At 46.4% G+C, this 17603-nt stretch overlaps 1 protein-coding gene across 7 annotated transcripts in view; it reads left to right on the top strand.

The window, feature by feature from the left end:
* The first annotated feature begins 347 nt into the window (after window positions 1-347).
* GNB1L (G protein subunit beta 1 like) overlaps window positions 348-17603 on the top strand; it is a 34904-nt gene continuing 17648 nt past the window's right edge. For 4 of the 7 annotated variants that reach the window (XR_014949054.1, XR_014949053.1, XR_014949052.1 and 1 more), the window contains exons 1-3: window positions 348-573; window positions 16039-16204; window positions 16404-16529. Coding sequence is in view for 4 of the 7 variants with exons in the window: in XM_015877555.3 (XP_015733041.2) it covers window positions 16089-16204; window positions 16404-16529 (242 nt within the window). In the remaining 3 variants the exon portion in view is untranslated. Of the gene's footprint in view, window positions 574-863; window positions 9432-12845; window positions 13758-16038; window positions 16205-16403; window positions 16530-17603 lie in introns of those variants that run through there. The other 3 variants (XM_085555544.1, XM_085555545.1, XM_015877564.3) reach the window with 3 other exon arrangements.

The following is a 17603-nucleotide window of genomic DNA, read 5'->3' as shown; positions in this document are numbered from 1 at the left end:
TGGGGGGGGGGGTGATACGGGTGTGCAGCACAGCGGGCACACGGGTGTGCAGCACAGCCGTACCCGAGCTGTGTGCTGGTTGGTGCTGCTGCTGCTCAGGACGGTGCTTCTGAGAGCTGAGTGTGAAACGCTGCGCTGTAACGTGACTTCCAATGACACCGTGCACCGGGCGCTGCTCACTCCACGTGCCGTTAGTTGGGTGGTGCTCTTTGCACGCTCAGTTTTGTGCTGGGGGCGTCACCCGCCCCGCGTGCAACCGAGCGCCGCGTGCAGCACGACGGTCCGCTCGGCGCATGCGCAGCGCACCCCCATTCCCCGTCCGGTGCCAGGAGCGGCCCGCGGGCATCACGTGGCTCCGTGCCGCTGCGTGCGTCCGGTCCGCGCTGAGCAGCGCCGGGAGCAGCGGGGCGGCACCGAACCAGCGCCGGATCAACCAACCAACCACCGGATCAACCAACCACCGCCGGATCAACCAACCAACCACCGCCGGATCAACCACCGCCGGATCAACCAGCGCCGGATCTATCAGCGCCGTTCCGCTCCCACCCTCAGCCCGAGGCGGAGCGCTGCTCGGTGAGGCGCGGCGGGGCGGGCGGGAGGCGGAGCGGCTGCGGGGCGGGGCGCATCGTGCGCGGTAACGGCGGCGCCGTGTCCGGTGCGGGGCCGGGCCGGGCCGTTGTGTGTCCGTCAGAGATGAGTGTGTTGGGGGCGTTAAGGGGGCGGCGGTGCAGCAGCTCACGTGCAATGTGCCGCACTGCGCCCCCTGGCGGCACGGCGCGGCGCTGCACGGCGGGGCTGCGCTGCTCCATCACGGGCCGCTGTGCGAAACGAGCTCGGGTCCTGACCCGACAGCTGCCTGTTGAAATACATGAGGGAAAAGAGAAGGGCGTTATCAGGGACCAGCCCGCAGGTGGAGGTGACAGCTGTGCACTCGCTGCAGCTTCTTGTTTCAGACAAACGAGATTTCGGTTCACGGCTGCACTTTTAAGCATTAGAATTTAATAATTTAATCAGAATTTAATGTAGTGCAGAGCAGACTGCACCGCGCCACCCCGGAACCTGCAGCCGTAGCAGAGTACAGCCAGGTTCTTGCAGTGGAAGCCGTCCTGCTGCCTGTGACGTTGGCTGTGTCTCATCCAGCTGCCTGTGCTGTGTTTTCTGTTTGCATCCTTTCACTTTCAGCTTGAGCGCAGTTTCTCTGCAGGCTCAGCCATGAAGAGGCAGCGTGTCAGTGCAGTGAGAGCCACAGTCCAGTCGGTTGTTGCTGATCAGCAGATGTGGGGGTTTAATGCTGAAATCCTTGCTTTGCACTATGTTACCCATGAAACATTGCCTTTGTGGTGGAAAATAGCTGCTATGGCTGCTCTTAGTCATAAATGGTGCTGTTGTGGGTAGGTTGGAATAGAGGTGTGTGTTACATTCCTGGGGCTGGAAAGGCAGATGTAGGGATGATTAAAAAGCAGTTTGCTTTCTGCACGTCCTTTTGAAGCTGTAGCACAATATGTGGTACTTTACTTCTGTACGAGCTTGAACCCTGGCACAGTATGGTGTGGTTGTGAGGGTGGCTTTACATGGGACAAAGGTAAGTTCCATGGCAGTAGGAGCATTTTGATCCAACATTCAGTGCGGATGGGTCTGTTTTCTTTATGTGAAAGCAGTTGGACTCATTGCGGTATGTTTGGTTGGACAAATGATGGGTTTCCAATTAGTAATGCCGTGACCGCTTATTTAACGATTGCTTTGTGGGCTAGTTGCTGTGTCTTCCTTAAGGTGCTGTTCCCTGTGGAGCAGTACAGGTGCTCACAGAGCTACAAGAAAGAAATAATTACAAAAATATCTGCGTATTTTCTTCCCAAGCAAAAGAGCTTCCTTTAGAGCCTTGTGCTGGCACCGCTGTGTGCTGAAAGGAAGCGGACTCTGCTTTGCCTAAGCAAAACACATGTGTGTGTATATATGTACATACAAATATATATGTTTCACAACTCCCTAAGGCACATCTTATTAATGTGCAGCTAATGTTGGTACAGCTCATCTTTTCTAATGTTGTTTCAGTGCTGTTTTTGGCTTGTTGTTCGTGTCCTTACAATGAGGGGCTGTTTGAAAGAACCTTTGTGGGACATCAGCTTTGCTGTGCTGTGAAAAGCAGCTCGTTACAGGGCAGGTGCTGTTATCAGGAGTGCTGCTGCAGGTCATAGTTAGGTGGCAGACGTGACAAGGTCCTTAAGGACAGGGGTATTACTGGGTACTGCTTTAGAAGGCGTGTATTATCCCCGCAGTTGGCTGAGCTGTGATTCAGAAGCTCGTCAGATATGAGTCCGTCTCTTCTGCATCTCAGAAGTGGAAACCGCAGGACAGCACCTTTCCTAAGGACAGATTTATTCTCACTGCTCTTCAGAGGGGCGTAGAATCGGAGCATTGCACTGCAGGCAGACGAGGAGTCCTGGGAGTCAAATCCTTCCAGCCTGCAAAGTCTCGTAATTTATTTTCAAAGGTCAAACTGTGATCGTTACAGAAAAAAGAAAAAGTAATTTGTACAGGAAAACCTTTCCAGGCGATGCTCAACCCTGACCTCTGCCTTTAGGTTTCCCAGAGCTGCTGGTGACCGCTGGCTGTCCGGCTGAGCAGGAGCTGTTTGCAAAGACAAGCAGAGCGATGTCTCGCCTTTACATTTTGTTAGTTATTATTTTAAGTTACTCCGTGATTTTTTTAGTAGACTTTAAATTTCTTTGACTTAGAGAAGGAAAGGATTCTGCTTGAAAACACAGCAGGTAGGAATGTTCGGACGGCCGTTTCACACTCGGGCAGCTGGAGCAGCTGTGTGTTCCCCACTGAGATGAAAATGCTACACTTTGAGATTTAGAAAGGTAAAAAGTGTGACCGGAGCATTAAATGGGAGAGCCACATGATACCAAAATTTAGCTCTGTGTTCGTTGTAAAGAAAATCCTCGTTGTAGAAGGGAAAAAATGAACTTGTTCCACCACTTTCTTTTTTTCCTCAGGAGAAAACACAGAATATATCCTAGGTAATAAATCTGTTTTATGGCTCACATGAGAAAGGGTGGAGAAACTCCCATTATTTTCTTCCCAGAAATTGAAATGCACATGAGCTAACATGGAGACACTGGGATTTTCATTCAGCAAACTCACAGCTGGCTTCTGCTTTTATTATTTTCCTAAGCCTAATAATTTTTCATGTGATTAGCTGGTGGCTGACAAAGCCATCACTTGCTCAGTGTTTTGTATATTTAGTGGAGTAGGTGTAATGCAAAAATGGTAGTGTAATACATACCCAGAAGCACAGCTCAACTTGCTCATTTGATGAGCAGTTTCTACTTTCCTCTCCTCAAAATGCCAGTTTCTATCGTCAGGTTTTGTGTTTGAGCAGAAAAAAGTAACTGCTTGAGGACTAGAGCAGGAGAGCTGTGTAAGCATCTAAGAATCCGTTTGTTATATTTGCATTATGGAGTTGGTAGAGATTTGCATGGTGCTCTGTGCATGTAAAGGGTGGCATGAAGGAGGTGGAGGTCTGCAGGGCAGCCTCGCCGCGTGGAGGGTCTGAGGAAGGAAAGTCCTGGTTAGAGTGAAGATTTTTAACCTTGATGAGTTCATTAGAAATCCTGACTTGTGCCTCATTTGGTGTCAGTTTGGTGCTCTTTTATACAGTGGATGCCTGAGGAAGGAGTGGTTTGTAAGGATTAGTGGAGCCTGTGTCCTGATAAGTTCAAGCTCTGGAGCTGGAAGGTGATGGCTTTGCTAAATGCACGAGCCAGTGTATTTTCCCTCCTAGGGAAAATGGCCTCAATGGAAAAATGGGAGATGACATTGTGGAAACTGTTTGGATATCTCTCTCTTAGAGACTTGATGCCTGCTGCAGGTCAGAGAACTGAGTACTGGTGTCTCTGCTGTAGCAGAAGCTGCCACGCTGGCTCCTGGCTGGGGAGAGGCTGCGCTGTGGCTGGAGGGGAGCAGCTGGGGATGCATCGGAGCAGCCATGGTTTGCTGTGGCAGCCCTCACCTTTACTGCAGCACGGCACCGTGGCCTCTCCTTTGCACACCAACCCCTTGCCCCATGTGCAGAGGGCTCTGCCTGGCGTTGGGTGTTGGACGGGGCAGTCTGCAGTGCTGTGCTGTGTAGATGTGTGGTACCCATACTGAATGAGACGGTCAGATTCGAGAAGAGTTGGGAAAATGTGTAACATTCCAGATTGCCATGTTTACTTCTTTTTTTTCTAGTTATGTATTCAGGTCCTCCTCCTTTCACCTCAACAGTTGAGGGTGTTGGTTATTTCCTCAGATGTTTATGTAAGACGAGCTTTTTATAGTCCATTTTTCCACTTGCTGTATGTGTTTCCTCCATGGTGGCGTAACATGTTATTCTTCCCAGCCCTCAGCCAGTTACCCTGATAGAAGGCCTTCATTCGTTGCTTTTTTTTAACCTGGCTTGTCGTGGTTTTGATGCTGCTTTTTAAAGAATGGAGCTGTGGGATTGGGACAGCTGTTCTTCCTGCAGAGCAGTGTGGTTCTGGGCAAAATGCGATTTGTTCTCAGCAGAGGAAAGCCATGTAACGTAGCCATGCTCAGCTGAGCGATTTGGCCTGCATTGCACGTTTCCAGCTCGGTTCTTGCTCAGCTGAAGATCCACCTGGAATAAAAACAAAAACAAAAAGAGTTTGTCAAAATGGGCTGCATTCTGTTTGTATTACAGTTCTCACTTTAATGCTAGATGTAAAGAATGTTATGTTATTGTCCATTTAACTTGCATAGCAGTGACCTACGTAACCTTAGTGTAAGGTGGGCTGAGCTGCCTGACTGCCCTGGATCTTTACTATGCTTAGTCTCCACGTAGGCTGTTCCTTTTCCAAGTGACCAGTTTCCAGCTGACACTGATATTCTGAGCACTTAGGACAGGAATTCGCTCTTTTGCCACCAGCTGCACTGCAAACCTGCAGCAGAGACAGCCAGGGATGGATGTGAAGGACGCAGTGCCTGGGCCTGGGGAGCTTTGTGCCTTGCACCTCGTGGCCCTGCCTGAGGGTCTGACATTTCCCCCTCTTGCATCATCCGGTTGCTCTTTGGAAGTAACTTTTTAAAGGTACTTGTTTATTTTATTGCTCCATTGCTGAATTATTATAATCAACAGTTAGTGTTTAATTATAGCAATTTTATACCGTAAATGTTGTGTGTGGCTGATGATGTAATTGGACATTTAATAATATCTGTAATTTAGAAGTAAAAAGGGAGAATCTCGGAAATGAGTGCCTTTGTGCTCGTGCCCATTAAACACTGCAGCGTGTGGTCTTCCCAGCTGGAATTGGGTCATGTCACACAGTGCGTTCCATGGGAGCAGGGTGCCATCATTTGTTGTCCATGCGAGGGAAGGGAGCAGGCAGGAGTGTCTGAGTCACCTGCTGCTCCCGAAGCACCTCCTGGGGCGGTGCTGCCACATGCAGCCCAGTGCAAGACTGAGCCTGAAGGCTTCGCCGGCCTGACTGCGTGTCCTATGGCACTCTGACTTTGTGGTAATGACTTTAATGTGATTCAGTGTTTTCTCTTTTGCCTGATCTTGTTGGTGAGCCTTCATGCCTGCTGCTTCCCCCACTGCTGGGGTCCTGGTCCTGATTACCAGTTCACACTCATTGTGACTGCCTGAAATTAGAGCTCCTGAGGCAAGTGTGTGTAAACCGAGGCTGAAGCACCCAGTCCTGAATGGATGTATGGAGAATGGCTGGGATGAAGGTCCTGTGGGTCACCATCAGTACTTACTAGAGACTACTAATAATAGCAAACAGACTCATTCCATTCCCACATCTCTAGGGCTTTAAAAATCCAGCAGAACCAGCAAAATACCTAAAGCTCAGCCAGTGAAATCCAGCCAGATTTTGTACGGATGACAGTGCTAGTTTCAATTAAATATAAATTGTGCACTTAAAATGTACAGTTTGCTTAAGAGGAGGTACTTTGCCAAACCATAAATGTACCAATTACTAAAGTCAGAAATAGCAGTTTAAGGAATCCAGGTTTATAAGGTTCAGAAAAAAGCCTTTCAGGTATTTTTATTGCTTTTATTTAACTGCGTGATTCATGTTTAATCCCAGTTAGACTGAATTTGTACAGACATATCTTCATAGCAGGCTGGGTGCTTCTCATAGGCAAGTGCCTGCTGTGTCACCACGTTTGTTTAATGAGGGCTGGGGGGCAGAGAGTGCAGCTCAGTCACATCATCGTTTGCATATATGAGAAGTCTGTCTCACATTATACCCACAAGAAATACATGGGTGCTCGTCGTTCATGTTATCCCATAAAATGTAGAAGAGCATTCTGAGACTGCAAACGAAGGTAATTTATGTATAAAACCTCATCTGTGAAGAATTTATTGCTATGGTAGGTGTAATATGTCTTGGCAATTTTCTTCCCTGAGACCTGGACTTGCAGATTTGAAAAAGGAACTGACTCGCAGGCTGAGTTATACCTGGTTTTATAGGAAATACATTATGATGAAGACTTGTGTTCGAGGGAGATGAAGACAGCTGCTGGGTTAGTGTTCCTTGGCTGCTGCTCACAGGTGTGCACGCACATCTTCACTGTGAGAATCGTCTCCTTAAAACCTGCCCTGTCTGTGTGGTGCTGCTCTTGTGTAAGTTATTGATGTGTTTTGGTCATTAGTGGGAACTGTTTTACCACTGAGGAAATAGATCCGCAATTATAAAATCTTCTGTAGTGTCTAAAAGCTTCTTTATTCTTCTAAGGTTACGTTATGAGCGTATGATTTTATAACGTTTGCCTCTCTTGGCCTGAATGCTGCACTTTCATTACAATTAATTGTATGAGATGAAAATTGAGGGAAAAAGGCAAACCGTTGCTACTCCAGTTTTTACACATAGCACAAAGTAACATTAAAACAGGGAATGATGTAGCTACTGTAAAGTACGCCACTTAAATGCATATAGCTGGGAATGAAGAGCTAATAGTGGGATGTTAGAGAGGCTCTGGTCCCAGGTGGCAGTGGAGACTGTAGAGCTTATCACTGCGGAAGTGGATTAGAGCTCTGCAGGTCGATATGGAGCAGGTTGGACCTTTACCTTCTTCCCTGGCAGGCAGGCAGTTGTGTAGGGAAGCGCTCTGTTTGGCTTCGATGTGCAGAGAGCAGCATCACTTCCCCTGGGATTCTGACGGCAGTTCCGGGTGGTGGAGGTGCTTTGGGAAGTGCTATGAAAAGTGCTGTGCTATTTCTTCTGTGTGTAGATCCCTGCGCAGTGCACTTACACTGGGCCATTTCTCTGCTGGCTTACCCTACAGCAGAAATCCTATTGCAGGCAAAGGCAGCTTCCTTTGCCAAGTGTGCTAGCTACAATTGTATCCACAGAAGAATGAAGTGACTTCCCTCTTGAAAGATGCACGATTTTGAGGTCAGAGAAGATTTATCTCAACAGGGTGTCACCTGGCTGCTGCACAAAGCTGCCTGGGAGTAAGTCAGAAGTTCTGTTTTCAGTTCTCTGCTTTTTCCAGGTGGATTTAGTACAGTTAGAGATGATACTGACAGTGATGACCAAAATGACTGGGGGGAAATGGAACAGCTGTACTCAAGGGAGAAGTTAAAAGGCTGGGACTCGTCGTTCAGAGAGAGATTTATCTCTGGGATTTATAAAGTCATGACGGGGGTGGAAAAGCTGAATGTGAAACCTCAAAGTCCTGCAGTGCAAGAGCTGGAGGGCACTCAGCAGAGCTGGGTGGTGGTCCGGTTTGTAACAGGTAAAATAAAATACTCCTGACACTTCAGATTGTGAACTTGCTCCCAGGAGGCAGTGAAGGCAGCGATATCAGCTGGTGCAAAAGGATTGGGCAATTTCATGGGCAGCAGGACCACAAATGGAAATTATAGTACCTTGTAACCCCAGTAATGTAGCACTTGGGTATGGGGGAGCCTGCTGGGAATGGGCTGCAAAGGCAGTCAGACTTTATCTACGCAGCCTCTGTAAATAGCCCTCCACTGCTGGAAATGAGATACTGGGCTGCATGGACCTGACCCTGCAGGGCATCTTGTACAGTGCTTCCATTTGAAAAGGTTTCATTGTTAATATGTTTAATTCTTTTAAGGATAATCAAGAAATATTTGGTGGCAAGCATGTTAATACTGCACTGCTGATACTTGGAAGTATTTTTATGTTTCAGAGTCTGATCCAGTGATAGTCAAATGCCTGCTGCTGCACGTGATACCAATGTGACATTTAGTTGGAAAGCATACAGATTGGGAAGCAAATTTTGTGTGTGTTTGTTGGTTTTTCTTGGCAGTTGGTTATCTCTGAAGTGAAGATCCAGGTGCTGTGCAGTGCCCTGAAGGTGTGCATGGCAGCTCTGCAGGAAGCAGTTTCTGGTTAAGAGCGGTTTCTTCGTGCTGCAGTGCTGCCTGCAATGTCTTTGCACTCATTTGAAGCTGGCCAAGTGGAAGGATGAGACAGAAGAGGGACTTTTAGGCTGTGCACACCCACAGGTGGGGCCCAGGGCCTGGGGCTTGATGCCGTGCACCTTCCTGTGGGCTGGGGCGTCCACGCAGCATGTGGAAACGTTTTGGAAACAAAAATACGCTGTTTCAGTAGAGGATGTGGGTGTTCTTTTCGTATGGAGAACTCTCCGCATCTGTGCTGCTGCCCCAGACACAGGCTTTGGGTAGAGGCCCATCCATGCACTGTGCTGCTCAATGTTGCTTCACTGTGCCTTGAGGAAAGCTGGAGTGATTCTGATGAGAAACCCGGCATCAAGAAGCCCTGGGCAGTGCTCTCAGAGCTGCTGCTGGGGAACGTTTGGTTTTGAGTCAGACGAAACAGAGGCCCAGTTGTAAGGGGTATCTCCTTTTCACATTTCAGCTCAGTGAATGTTCGCACATAGAGCTCAGAACTGCCCGAGCAAAGCGAGCCTCCATGCTGTGAGCGTTTTGATGTCATAGTCCTTCTGTTTGCCTGGGCAGCGCCTCGGGTGTAGGGCAAAAATAAACGCAGCCTTTTAAGTCTTCACACCTAAATATGTTTATGCGTATTTTTAGTCACTATTTACTGTTTGCAAAATTACCTTGATGTGGGGAAAAAAAGAGCTCCAGATGTATTGTTCTCTTAACAAAGATTTGACCCTCGCCTTTACAGACAGTTTCACTATTTTTCCTCCCGGCCTTTTAGTTCAAAGGCGCTTCTAAGCACGCAGGCATTGTATGAAGCAGAGATGTGAGCTTTATATCACAGGAGTTTAGAGAACAATGCGAAGGTCAATTGTGTTGCTTGCTCTCCTGCCACATGGGGTGGGTGTGTACATGAATGCATCCCTGGAATTCCACTGTGGGATTTGCATCTTTGAAGCCACTGCTAAAATTACTGCCGAGGCTCTTCCAAAGGCGGATACTGATAGAAGATTCAATGGAATTGAAGGTCGTCAGCCTGCTAGGCGTTGAAAGATACCTGGCTATGATACTATTTCTGATTTAATAATGCGAATGGGAGGCTAGCCCTTTGTAATAATTAGGACTAATTACTGAAGAGGTGTTGACAGATGGGCTAAGAGGAAACAAACTGCCTTTATCCAATGGCTTAGAGTCAGATTACTAGTCTTGTGTTATCTGTTTCTCAGAAAGTAGAAGCTTCAATCATTCACTAAGTCTTCAAAGGGGAAAGGGATCCTCGCAACGTACAGGATTTGGGATGAAGCTATGAAATACGTCTTTGACTCAAAATGGCTAAATTAATCTCCTTTCTGTAAATTATCATACTTCTAAAGTTTGAGTTACAGACGGAGAATCTGATGAAGGTCCTGCAGAATAGGTGAAATCAATCTGATGGCTGTCCTGTTGTTCATTACCGCAGCTCACGGATTAGCCTACCCTCCGTTCCTTATGCTGTTCGTAATGCCACGATTTCTTTGTTTTCATTCCATGCCATTCTTGTTATCCACCTGAGGAGGAGACCAGGGAAAATACGCTGCAATCCCCCATGCCGTGTTTTAAGCAGATCTCATATTTGCTTATGAGCAGAAAATGCATCTGCCAGAAGGTGACAGTTACTTACCTTTCTAGGAGACAGGATCATGGGCATTTTAGGAAGAAGAACATGGAAATTGGGTTTACCACAGAATTCCTCACTGATGTAGCATTTCCCTATAGTATTTCTTGTCTCCTTTTGGAGCGGTGGCCATGCAGTACGGCTGCATGAAGTGGGATGGTACGACTGCCAGAGGCGTTCAGGGTTAATCTGCTGTCACAGAGTGGGGCTGTGTGCCTTACTGAAGGTAAGGGCTCAGCAGTCCAGCAGCTTCCCCTAAGCCCTGTTTTTTCCAAGAAGCGTGAGATAAATATAATTGCACTTAATAGCATTTATCAGGAGAAGTAGCTTTCAATTATTCATTTACTTTTTAACAAGAGAGGCCTTTTAATTAGTGTTTAAATATTTATATCAGTTTTGTTGTGCTGTAAAATAGGCTATACTTGGATCTAGATTTTCTGGTTTGAGATAATAGGACGGGTAAAAGCTTTCCTAATGAATTTGGGCTGAAGATGACCTAATCTGATGATGTGGGGAAAGGCTGCTCTTCAGCTCCTTGCAGCTCTGGGGCTGATGGGCGCCTGGTCGGAGTCTGGGAGTTCAAGTTCAGGTGCTGCAGGATTGTTCCGAGCTTCCCATGAGGGCGGTGACACAGCTCTGCATTTCACCCTGTTTTTGGACAGAAAGTTTATTGCAGGTGACGGGAGCGAAGTTTGAACCATGGGACTGTGTTCTGCAGCTCTGGTTTTACATCTGCCCATTTGCTAGATGCTACTTAGCATTGTTCCTTAATGCAGATCTGCTGGTTGGTCAGAACGTCACAGACACGGGTCAGTACTGGGAGCTGAGAGCTGAGCATCGCCAGCTCTTTGTAATAATTGTAATAATGTTAATATTAATTAACATTAATAACACACCTGTTTAGTATGTGATCAGGCTCAGCATTGGACATTAGAGTATATTTAATGAAAGCAACCTAGGTGCTCTTCCAAAATGGGTACGGCCTTACTTGATGAATCCAGCATGAAAGAACAGCTGTGCTTTTGTATCTCGAGTGCAAGCTTAGGTTAAACTGTTAAAATAGACATTTTTATTTTATATTCAGGTAATATTTGCCTTGTACGTCAGTCCTGTTTGCACTGGAATTAACAGTGATTCTCATTAGATTTCATAGATTAATTTGCTCTCCAATAGCTTGACTTATCCAAATAAAATTTGTTTACACTTTTCTGGAATCCTAATATCGAAATTATTGATTAGGCCTGAGTTTCAGGAGGCATTTCATAGCATGACTTATTTCTTACTCTATACCTCTCCCAGCAGAGGTGATGTTCCCTATTTGTCTTTGTGGGGTGCTGCTCAGTCCTGCCTCCCTCCCACAGCTGGGTGCATTCATGTTCATTAAGGGGTGTTCATATCCAAAGGAGCTTGAGGACTTCGATCTGTAAGTGGTAGTAATTTGTATTTCAGGTGCGGCCAAAGCAAAATAAGATGCACTGCTAAATATTGGTGTACATTTCTGTTTTAACATATTCAGGCTACTTGTGGAGTAAGAAGAGTTTTAGTTACAAGTATGGTAACCTGATGTAAGATTAAAATGTGGCTCTCATAGAACTGAATGGAATATAAAAGTTAACACCATCTGAAGATAAGTGTAAAGGTGGGTTTTGGCCCCGTCCCCTCCTGATGGCTGTGGAAGGCCGCACTCTGAGCACGGTCCCACATCCATTTCTGGCAGCTCCAGGCTTGGTCCTGTGCACCAGGGATGGATTGGTGAGTCACGGCGTGGTGCCGTCGGGAGAGCACATGGATTCCCATAGGTTGTTTTTATTACGTGATATCGTGTTACACCTCCGTGTCCTTAATTCCGCACTCTTTGGTTATATTTCACACTTTGAAGAAAAAAGCACAGAAGACAGAATGTCATCCGCTGCGCATTGTGTTTCCTGTGCCCTGTGGGAGGAAAAGAGAAGTCATAGAACAGACAAATAAATAAAAGCTGTGTTGAAACTGCCGTGACAGGTTCTGCTCTTGCGCCACGGAACTGCAATCAGTTTTTTGTCGTCGTTGGTCGGGTGCCAGAATAACAGCATCGTCTTATACAAGAGTAGATTAATTAAAGCAATTATAACAGAATAAATTAAATAATCATAAAAGTTTGTCATGGGAAAAATATGTGTTTAGAATTAATTAGTTCTCAAATACAGTGATACTTTAATTGGGCAGAGTTACAGAATCCTTAATTGCAGACACATCATTCCGGCTCAAATAACCTCAGCTGCTGTAACAACTTGATCCATTTCTTCTCCATCAGTTCTGTTTAATAGTTTGTTACCAAAGAAGGTTATTGCGGGAAATGTCTGCTGCAATGTCTGCAGGTGAAATGAAGCCCATGGTACCCCAGGGTGCTGTTATAACGCCCTTGGGGGCTGCTCTGCACTGCGCACTGCGGTGCATCACTCGGGTGAACTGAGATCAGTCTGCTCTGTGTGTCGCAGTCAGGCTGTTCTGTCAATTCTCTTTGCTGATGTTCTGTGTGTTGTAGGAGATCCTGCCTCGTCATTTTCTTTTTTTGGAATATTAGAATAATTAATTTTTATGTTCATTTATGGCTTTTACATGTTGATTAATAGCTTTTTGTTTCAGTGACCAAAATGTGTAAGTGGCAGTGAAAGCCATGTGCTAACTCGGTGTCTTTCAGATAATTATTGTCTATCTTTCCTTTGTTCCCGTGCTGTTTTCATGCGGATAATGATTATTATACGGTGACTCCAAAATGGCAGATGGAAGAATGTAAGGTGAGCCTGCAGGCACGGCCGTAGGGCTCGGTGTCCCTGAAGGTAACACACTGCCACGCATGTGCATTCTCCACTCAAAATTCATTACTGCAAATCACAGCACGCCGTGCTGCAGCATCGTCCTGCTGTGGGACGCTGGGTGCAGCAAGGTGCCTACGCCATCAGCAGCCGCTACCTGAGTGAAAGCCATTGCGGTGTGTTGTGTTGCGTGGTGGTTATTGGGCTGCTTTCCCTGCACGGCTTGGCGTCCCACCAGCTGCTGATCTGCAGTTTTTTTTGCTGCCGACCTGTCGGTTCTTACAGCTGCAATGTGGAAAATTCCACCTCTGGTTGTGTAAGTGTGAGTTGGGAGCTGCTGGCACGATGGGGCGGGTTGGTGGCACTGCCTGGAGGAAGGGGACCAGCATGGCCATAACAGCAGTGCCTGTCAGTTCATACAAGGCTGCATGGCCAGCCACTGCAAACCAGTGCATTCTCTATGGCGCTGAGGTGTCTTTAGTTCATGAGCAGAAGGTTTCCATCTGGGAATCTGCCCAGGCTCCGTACTTTCCGTGCACACTGCTGAGTGCTTCCCATCCCTTCCTGTCATTGCTGTGGGGTTTTGTTGGTTGGTTTTGGCTTTTTTTGGGGGGAAGGGGGGTAAATTTCAAGGGTAATTATCAAATACAACTACATCTCACTGTGCTTAATTTGTACTTTGGCTGTCATTGGTGATATGGAAAATAACCAGTTCTGATTTCTTTGTAAGGGTGCCTCGTGGGTGCATCTCCTTATTGCTGACTTTGCTGTGTCACCATATTCTGTCATTTTTTCCATTGGTATATGCAGAATGACAGACTGGGCTTCAAAATGGCCACAGCACACCTAACTGTGCACCCAGACACGTCCCAGCTCTCAGGCCCTTTGCTGTCAGTAAAATACAACAGCCCACGTTTCTGAGGTGAGCTGTAACTCATTCAGCTCTTCCCCCCACCCCGCAGTTGCAGCAGTGGTGCAGGATGCTGAGCCCAGGCAGGTCTGTGCAGCAGCGCAGGCTGAGACGGGGCCCTGTGCGAATGGAAAAGGAGCTGCGGAAGGAGGAGGATCCATTTGTTCACATCTTCCTGAGCTCACACTGTGCCGGGTTTTCCTGTGGGAGGGTGGCACCTGGCAGACGAGGAATTAAAAGCAATAGCAGGGATTTCTTGTAGTTGGTGGTGAGCACACCTGGATGCGCTGCATTTTTGCAGTGGTAATTAGGGCTGCACACCTGCAGGTTTCAGGCCCCAATCAGTTTGCCAGACGTGCTTAGAGAGATTTATTTCACCTGTACCTGAAAAAGCTCTGATGGCAGAGCTGCTGCTGTGAGCGAGCCCACAGAGAGGAGCAGCTCTTCCATGGCTGTGTCAGAGCCCTCGGTGTCTCAAGCAGAACTGTGGAGGTTGTGGGGGGAGGAGAGTGTTTGGGTGATATTTGAATAGCAATTTGTTTTTGCTTCCATGTGTGATAGAAATACAAGTGACAGGGGTGGGAACAGGGGAGTTGCTGAATTCTGCTGGAATTTTTCCTGTGGGAATCTGTTAATGTTTGTAATTCTCTGAGAGATTTTTCTAAGGTAATCCTTTTGACATTTACATATTTTAAATGACTCTCATAAAATAAAAGCTTAGCTTTTTCTAATATATATGTATGAAATGTGGAAGTGATGAGACTGGAATAGCACCGCTCAGAACTCAGTGGCTCAGGGAGTATTGTGCAGCCTGTGCAGAACCAGCTTTGTGTGGGAGATGAATAATGAATTGTTCGAAATAACAAAACTTAGCAGCAAATCCAGGAGCTGTGGCAATCAGCAGAAGAGTTTTGCTGGGCAGAACCCTTTTTGTACCCAGTGTGTGCTGTGTGCAGCCGTTTGCTAATTGAAACTCTGATGGGAGCAGCTGAGTTTTCCCCTTGTTGCTCACAAGGGCATAATTAGGAGCCCAAGTGTGTGCAGCACCTTGTGAGCGCTGCCTGGGGTGGGTTGTGCTGTGCTGAGGGGAAGCTCAGATTCTGGCACAGGGAAGGATGGGGAGATCTTCTAAAAAACAAGAGAAGAAAGCGGTGCTGTGAGAGGTTTCTCCTCTTAGTGGTGACTTCCTCCTACAAACAAATAACACCATCAGCAAAACAATGTATTGTAATGCTTTTTCATAGCTGGTGGGAGTCAGAGTGTGCAGATATCTGCGACAAACATAAGGCGCTTCCATATGAACTTACATAGCTTGCTTCTCCAAGCCCCTGGGCCAGATTTCGATCTCGGACCAGCCTAAATGCTGAGCAAATCATTTAATTAAATTTGCTGCAGATATCCCCAGTTAACACAAGCAGATTGGTCTCCCTGAGGCTAAATGGAGTTAACGATAAAATAAATGTTGTGCTAATTAGAGAACTCATTTTCTGACACCTGGAGTGAAACTTCAAGAGGTCCTTGAGATTTCGGACTGTGTGTTGATGGATGTGAGCCTTATACTTGTGCTTCATGTGGGGGCTTCAGGAAAAGGTACCTGAGGGTGTTAAGATCACACGGGCTTCATACTCAGCATGGCTGCCGCTGTCTGATGTGGCACAGCATTGCAGAACTGCTGTGTGTCAGCATCCGCACACTGCCGTGTGTTCTGTTATCTGTGTGAGTGCAGGGGGGTGCGGAGCTCCTGGTGCTGTGGGCACACAGCCGTGTCTTAGAGGATGCTCGTGGGGGCTTTCTGGGGGCTTTTAAGGCATCACAAAGTGTTGATCCCTTTCACTTCTCGTGGGACTTTTTGCTGACTTTGGTACCCAGGAGCAAGGATTTATCCTTTATATTATTTAGTTCTGAAGTGATTTGTCCAGGCTCTCGGATGTAGAAGGAAGCACAGATGCATTTTTATAGCTCAGCACTTGCAGAAAGATAAATGAGACGCTTAAGACTGTCACACTGCTGTTCATTTGTTGACTCATGAGAGGAATTAATAAACAATATGGGCTTAGTATTAAGCCCCATTTCAGAATTCACATACCTGAGTGGTAAAAACAAAGCACCGAGCAAAAAGTCCCTTCATTTGCTTATAAACTGAGCTTAGGTTTTTGGGTGGATGCTTGATCACTCAAAGCTAAGAGGAGTTACTTCCAAAGGACTGTGTGTTTGATTGCCATTGTTGGACGTTACTTCTAAGAAAAGCTAATGTCTTGATGCAGAAATATTCACAGCTGTAACTTCATTGCAGGCTGCCTTGCCCTCCACGGTATCTGTCGTTTTGCTCTCCCAGTTGCTTGGATGGCTCAGCCACCTCCAGACCCGCACTTTGTGCTCAGAGGTGCTGGTGCTGCTGTCCATGCGCTGCACTTTTCCTGTGGAGGTGAAGAACCTGACATCCCCATTCTCTTCTCTGGGTAAGAAAATCAGGATTTCTGGCTAAGCTGAGCATTGTACAGATATTTCCTTTTAAAGTAGAGGATATTATTTTAGGTAAACACAAAATGCATGGCTGGTAAATGATGGGTCTGTTGTCTTTGTATGTGTAAATTCCAGTTGGGGAAAAAAGGGGAGGAAGTATTCGACTATTTTAACGGCATCTGTTCTTGCTGCCAGGTCTGAGAATGGGTTTATCCATGTCTGGAACCTGAAAACTCACCGAGTGGACACGGCCCTGGATGGCCATGGAAGAAAATCTGTCTACTGGTTGAAAACAATGGATGGTAGAGACAGGCTCCTGAGGTGAGTGAGGCAGGACAAAAGGAGTGGAAATCATTTTTGTTCCTGTTATGTACCCGAGTTAAAACAAAGAACAAAAAGAAAACCATAAGAGTGGGAATCTTTTATTCTTGAAGTCACTGACATCCTCTCCAACACATACAGAAAACGTACAGAAGTACAAATACCCAGGATTACTGTGGTCGGTTAATTTCTTCATGATTCACATGTGAGTGCATTGCAGTGCGACTGCATGTGCTTCAGAAAGAAATTAATTGTGCCATTTTTCATTGTAATCTCATTGTGTCCTTATTACTGCACTGACATCAGGTGAAGTTTCTGCTTAAAGAAATGGGTTTGAAGTGGGTGCTTCACAACTGGTTCTGGAGAAAGATCAGACCTGGTACAGTGTAGGGGTTGTGAGGAGAAGGGAAACGGGGGAAGAGAAGAACTGGAGATGGGAAAATGGTGTGAAATGAGCGAGAATGCTGAGCTGTACACTCGTGTTGCAAAATGCCCGTGTTCTCATTTAGGAAGGGAAGGCTGGGAAGATTTGTGTACCTTGGATCAGACAGGTGATCCGGAGCAGAGTGGATGCCAAAGTGTCTGTGTGACTAGGAGGTGTTCTGACGTGTTTATCTAGAGAAGACATCTCTTATAATATACAGTGGAACTCATTAGCATTTATATTTGTTATCTACTTAAGTACAATTATCAACACTCTCCCCCATAAAATCCTATTGAATGAGTATTGTTTGTATAATTACAGAGCTTTTCATTACCTCTATTTTTGGTGTGTAACAGTTCACACAGCAGTGCAATTTTAGGATGGTGTTTATCTGTGTTTTTTGTTATTCTGCTCTAAACCACAGCAGTTTCTTGCAGTACCACCACATTTTTGTATTCCTAGTGCTGTGTTTCCATAGTTTGTCACTCAGCTGAACAGCAGATGGGAGTTTCTGTATTGATGTTGAAGAAGCCCTAAATCAGTCAGATTAGCATCTCTGTTTTGTTTACGTGGTTCTGTCAAGAGATGCTGCTAAATCAAATAAGAAATGGATGAGGAATTTCTGATGACTCCTCCCAGGCAGTAACAGG

The sequence above is a fragment of the Coturnix japonica genome, chromosome 9 (assembly GCF_054131305.1).
Source record: "Coturnix japonica strain WE chromosome 9, WE-NBRP24, whole genome shotgun sequence".
NCBI classification, from domain to species: Eukaryota; Metazoa; Chordata; class Aves; order Galliformes; family Phasianidae; genus Coturnix; species Coturnix japonica.
This window is presented reverse-complemented; position numbering and strand designations above follow the sequence as displayed.